Source organism: Eimeria tenella, genomic scaffold, assembly GCF_000499545.2.
Source record: "Eimeria tenella Houghton genomic scaffold, Eth_scaff46, whole genome shotgun sequence".
Taxonomy (NCBI): Eukaryota; Apicomplexa; class Conoidasida; order Eucoccidiorida; family Eimeriidae; genus Eimeria; species Eimeria tenella.
Window position 1 is genome coordinate 41,678 of NW_013543380.1, and position 5,627 is coordinate 47,304.

Genomic DNA, 5,627 nt, shown 5'->3' on the forward strand with positions numbered 1-5,627 from the left:
GGCTGCTGCTGCTGCGGAGCGGCGGGCGGCGGCTGCTGCTGCTGCTGGCGCTGCGGACGCCGGGAACGCCGGGAATTCAAAAAGCCTCTTCTGCGCCGAGGCCCTTCGCGCGCGTCTTTCGCCAACTGCCGCCCGCGAGCCCGCCGCGGAGCGCCGCGGCTGCTGCCATGACCAGCGCCGACGCCCGCAGCCAGGGAGGGAGCAGGCAGCCCCGCCAGCAGCAAGCCCGATCCCCAGCTTTCCAGCCCTTTCTGCACTCCTTGCTGCTTCCTTGACCAAATAATGCACGAAAAACCCCCGAAAAAACACCCAGAAAGCCCCGACGCCCCAGTTTCCACGCCCGCCCCGCGGTGTCTAGGCAGCTTGCTGCTCGGGGCACCACCGCCAGCTCCGCCGCCCGCACGCAGACGCCCAACTCCCAACCCCTGCTCGCGAGAAAACGCTTTCCAAACGTTAATTTCACCCACTTTCCGCAATTCGCAAAGGATCCGCCCAAATCCCCCGCAAAAAACCCCGGATCTCAGCCCCAGCTCCCCTCTTGCACCGCCACCGCAACCCCCCAGATCCGCCCGCTACTTGCCCGCCTTTTCGTGAAGCTTCCCTTTCTTTGACTTTTTAACTCCAAAGCTACGCCAAATCCACCCGTTCCAAACTCAAGACTTCCCAGATCGCCAACCTGCGCGCCACACAGACTAGCTGCTGCTGCTCCCGCTGCCGCTGCTGCTCCTGCTCCCGCTGCTGCTCCTGCTGCTGAATTTCCCCCATTTTCAGCTCCGCAATTGCCCTTTTTACCCCTTTTTCAAAGTTTTACATATCTTCCCCCCCTCTTTGGAGTCAATTGCGGTGCAGATTTCGCGCTGCCCCACCGCCGTCGATGAATGCACCCCCAGTGTATGCACACTCGTGCGCATCTTGCGCCGCACACACCCTCTCCAGCACTTCACTTTTGCTCGCTTTGCTCTAATTCAATTAATGCCAATTGAGTTTCGATCTGCAAAAAACAGAAAGTCTGCAAACGCGGCAGAGTCGGCCGGCTCTCCAGACACTGAAAGCCAGGATTGCACAGGAGGGAACGCAACCCCCCGCGGGAGTGAAAGTACAAAAAGTGAACACTTGAAACTGAAATAATGCTCTTAATTCTCATAATAATCCCTAGAAAAGTGCGTCTAATCAGGATATTTATGATTTTAAAAGAGATCACCGACTTTATTTGAACTCTTGCATTCAAAAATCGAAACCAGAAGTCCATTTCGAGGTGTTTGCACGGAAAACCGTCCAAAAATAATTAAACTTCAAATCAAAATCAACTCCAAACATGAAATTCAAAATAAGCAGGGGCCCCATATGTGGCAGTTGTTGCTGTCTACAGATAAAATGAACTTAATTTTAAAAACGAAAATGTAATTTAAACAAAACACAAAAGGAAATATTTAATCTTGACAATAATGCCAGTAATGCCAGCAGCAAAATGGCCAAGGCCATTTGGCAAAAGCAAAAGTTGCAAAAAGTCCAAAAGTGTAATTGCTGCACTTTTGGCAATTATGAAAATGAATAAAAAAAGAAATATTAATTAATTATAATTTTATTAGCAGCAAAAGTGTATTTAGTTTTGAAATCCAAAAATGGCATTTTCAGAAAAGTAAAAAGGAAAGATGTGCTGCTAATGGCATTCATGGCAGCCGCGGCGAAAATGAAAACAGCAAAAACAAAAACAAATCAATTGGCACAGCAACAGCAGCAACAGCAGCAACAGCTGCAGCAGCAGCTGCAGCAGCTGCAGCAGTAGCAGCAATGCAAAAAAGAAAAAGGTCCAAAAAAACAGGAGTCCCACAAGGAATGCCAGCAGCCAGAACAGCAGCGCTAAAAAGCCATTCAAAAAGTTAAAAAGATAATTTAAGACATTCATCCTTTTATTTCTTTTCTGGTTTTTTACACATTTCGGGAATTTTGAAATATTGAATTGAACAAAATTCCAAAAAGAAGAAAAAAAGAAAACAAAAAGGAAAGTTTGAATTTCCAATAATGAACTTTTCATAAAGTTAATTTCCCAGAAGATGCGATTCAAAAAGTATTTGGGACTTTTAAATTTGTAACTGCAAATTTAGAAATAAAAGACTACAAATAAAAATAATTTTAAATTACAAAAATATTTATTTAATTGTCTGAAGTATGTTTGTAATCATCTGCAACAATATAGGTGTTTTGCTTAATTAAATCAACAAAATAATAAACAATTAATTAAATAGATAAAATAATTAACAATTAACTCAAAAGATAAAACTATAAACAACTAATTAAATAATAAAATTAAAAGCAAAAAGGAAAAGTCACAAAATAAAGTTCCTTGAATGCAGATTATAAAGAACAGCTGCTGCTAACAGAAAAAAATTGGAATGAAGTTGTTGCTGCAGCAGCAGCAGCAGCAGCAGCAACAATAGCAACAGCAGTAGCAGCAACAGCAGCAGCAACAACAGCAACAGGAGCAACAGAGGCCGCAGCAGGACCAAAAGCAGCAGCACGAGCAGCAGTGGCATTAGTAGCAGCAGCCGGACCAGCAGCAGCAGCAGCAGCAGCAGCAGAGGCAGCAGCAGCACAGCAGCAGCACCAGCAGCAACAGCAACAGCGCCAGCAGCAGCACCAGCATCAGCAGCAAAAGCAGCAGCAAAAGTAGCAGCAGCAGCAGCAGCAAGAGGAGCAAATCTGCCGTTAGGGACGCTCCGCCCTTCAGTGATCGTACGGTGTGTTGTTTAGGGTTTAGAGTTTAGGGTTTAGGGTTTAGGGTTTAGGGTTTAGGACTGCGGGTTTTTTGCTTTTTCTTGTTGCTGCTTTCTGCTTTCAGACGGAGATAACGAGAGACACAAAAGGAGACAAAAATGTCTTAAAACGAAAAAGAGAAATTAAAAAAAACAAAAAATTGAAAAAAGAGATAAAAGGAGACAAAAAGAATTTAAAAAACTAAAACGAATCAAAGAGATTTGAAAGTAATTTAAATAATTTAAAAAGATTAAAAATAATTTTACAGATTTTAAAAAGACAAAAGGGATTAAAAAGAATCAAAAGAAGACGCAAGGAGACAACAGGAAATAAAAGGGACAAGAAGGAAAAAACAGAAATAAAAGGAAAAAGGAAATAAAAGAAATAAAAAGAAATAGAAAGAAATAAAAAGAAATAAAAGGAAATAAAAAGAAATAGAGGAAATAAAGGAAATGAAAGAAAGGAAATAAAAATGAAATAAGAGAAGACACAAGGAAACAAAGGGAGACAAAAGGAGATTTAAAAATCAAAAAGAGACAAAAAGATGAAAAGAGATTAAAAGAAATAAAGGGAGGTAAAAAAAAGAATTAAAAAGGAATAAAAAGGAATAAAAAGGGGTAAAAAGGATTAAAAAAGAATAAAAAGGAATAAAAAAGAATTTAAAAAGAAATAAAAAGAATAGAAAGAATTAAAAGGGATACAAAGAGAATAAAAAATAATTAATGGAATGTAATAGAATTAGAAGAATAAAAGGAATTAAAAGATTTCAAAGAATTTAAATTAAGAAAAGGACAAAAGAATGAAGAGCCAAAAAGGATAAAATGAGACAAACAGAAAAAAACAAGAGACAAAAACAAAAGACTTATTATATTTTAAATCCTTTTCACATTCAATTCAAATCTTGAAATATTTTTATTTGAACAAAAGCGGCGGCAGCTAAAACCTAAACCCTAAACCCTAAACCCTAAACCCTAAAGGCTTACGTTACTCTTCGCTCCCTCCCCATTTATGCGTTCCCTCTTCCTTTATCAATTAAAAATTCTTTTCTCTTTAGTTATTTCTTAAAAATAAAAGAAAAATGAAAGTAATTGTAACCAGAACTCGAGCTCGTTGTAGCTGGTGCTGGTGCTGCTGCTGGTGCTGCTGCCAGCAGCAGCAGCTGCTGCGCCGCTGCGGCTGCAGCCTGTACTTGGGGTATTTTCACTGAAATTAAAAGAACTGAGCAAATAAATAAAACTAAAGGCATCTATTTTAAATAAATATACTTTTTTGACGCAGATTCGCATGCATTGCGGGCTGCGCAGCGTGGAAACCCTGCCGCTGGGGCTACTGCTGCTGCTGCTGCCGCTGCTGCAGCGCAGCAGACGCCGCAGCAGAAGCTCTGAAATAGAGAGTGTTGCATGCATAAACACTATTTATTCTTTTTATTTTGGAGGCCTGAGGCGGATGGAGAATCCTTTGCATGCGAGCAGCTCGTGTGGTCCAGTGGTCACGTCCTCGGTGCTGCAGTGACACTGCGTGGGTGTCTGCTGCTGCAGCTGCTGCTGCTGCTGCTGCTGCTGCAGAAGGATGCTGCGCCTCGTTTGAAGCACTTTTTGTATTTAGTTTGATTATTCTGCAAATTGAAGTTGCTGCTGCTTTCTTTAAACCCTAAAACCCAAAACAAATGGTGTGGCTGCTGCTGCTTCCGGGTGGCAGCAGCGACGGCGCAGCGGCTGCTGCTGAAGGGTCCAGGGTCACCTCGCAGATCCTGCACCCCAAACCCTAAACCCCAAACCCTAAACCCTAAACCCTAAACCCTAAACCCTGCAGATGGACTGCGTGGCCAAGCTTAAATCGTTTGCAAGAGTCAAAACCTCCGAAGAAAAACAAATGGCTCACATCAAATTCATCTTCTCCAACTGCAGCCAAAGCCCCATTGACGTTTCCTACGACGTAAGCCAAACCCTAAACCCTAAACCCTAAACCCTAAACCCTAGGCCCTAAGCCCTGGAATCTGGCAAGCCGCCCTTTAGCGAGCTCGCGACGCGCTGCTGCCTCCGCTAACCCTGAACCTAAACCCTAAACCCTAAACCCTAAACCCTAAACCCTACCAAACCTTACTAAACCCTCCTATAACTCTCTCCAAACCCTCTCACAGCTCCTTCTAAACCCTACCAACCCGAAACCGTAAACCTTCCTAAACCCTTCCTAAACCCTCAAACCCCCGTAAACCCTTTAAACCCCCGTAAACCCTTTAAACCCCCGCAAACCCTCCGAAGCGCCCCTAAACCCCCGTAAACGCTGCTGAGCTCTAAAAAAGCGCAAACTCCGCTGCTACTGCTGCTGCTGCTGCTGCTGCTGCTGCAGGCGGAGAAGACTCTGCAGGAGGTGAAGGCGGACCTGCTGCTGCAGCAGTGGCGGCAGTCCCTGGGGCCCTCCAAAGAGCTGCTGCGGCTGCGGCTGTTTTGCTGCGGGCGGGAGATGATGGACTGCCGCAGGCTGCGGGACTACCCTGTGGGGCCCCACAGGGGGGCCCCCACGGCCTGCCACGTCTTCCTGGTCTTCAGGGACAGCAGCAGCTGCAGCAGCAGCAGCAGCAGCAGCAGCAGCAGCTGCAACGCCCACGGCGCCCGATGCATGTGCACCATCGCCTGAGCTGCAGCAGCAGCAGCAGCAGCTGCAACGCCCACGCCGCCTGATGTATGTGCACCATCGCCTGAGCAGCAGCAGCAGCAGCTGCTGCTGCTGCAACGTCCACGCCGCCCGATGCATGTGCACCATTGCCTGAGCTGCAGCAGCAGCAGTTGCGGCGCTTAAGCTGCTGTCGCGGCTGCTGCAGATGCGGCTGAAGGCGGTGCTGCAGTTGCTGCTGCAGCTGCGCCTGCTGCTCT

General features: G+C 45.4%; 1 protein-coding gene across 1 annotated transcript; it reads left to right on the forward strand.

Moving 5' to 3' along the window:
* Window positions 1-4,566: 4,566 nt before the first annotated feature.
* On the forward strand, window positions 4,567-5,391 carry ETH_00028330 (uncharacterized protein; the record flags this gene model as incomplete). Its single annotated transcript, XM_013377099.1, has 2 exons — window positions 4,567-4,689; window positions 5,104-5,391. The coding sequence occupies 2 exons, from the start codon at window positions 4,567-4,569 to the stop codon at window positions 5,389-5,391; spliced, it is 411 nt and encodes a 136-aa protein (XP_013232553.1).
* Between the last annotated feature and the right edge of the window lie 236 nt (window positions 5,392-5,627).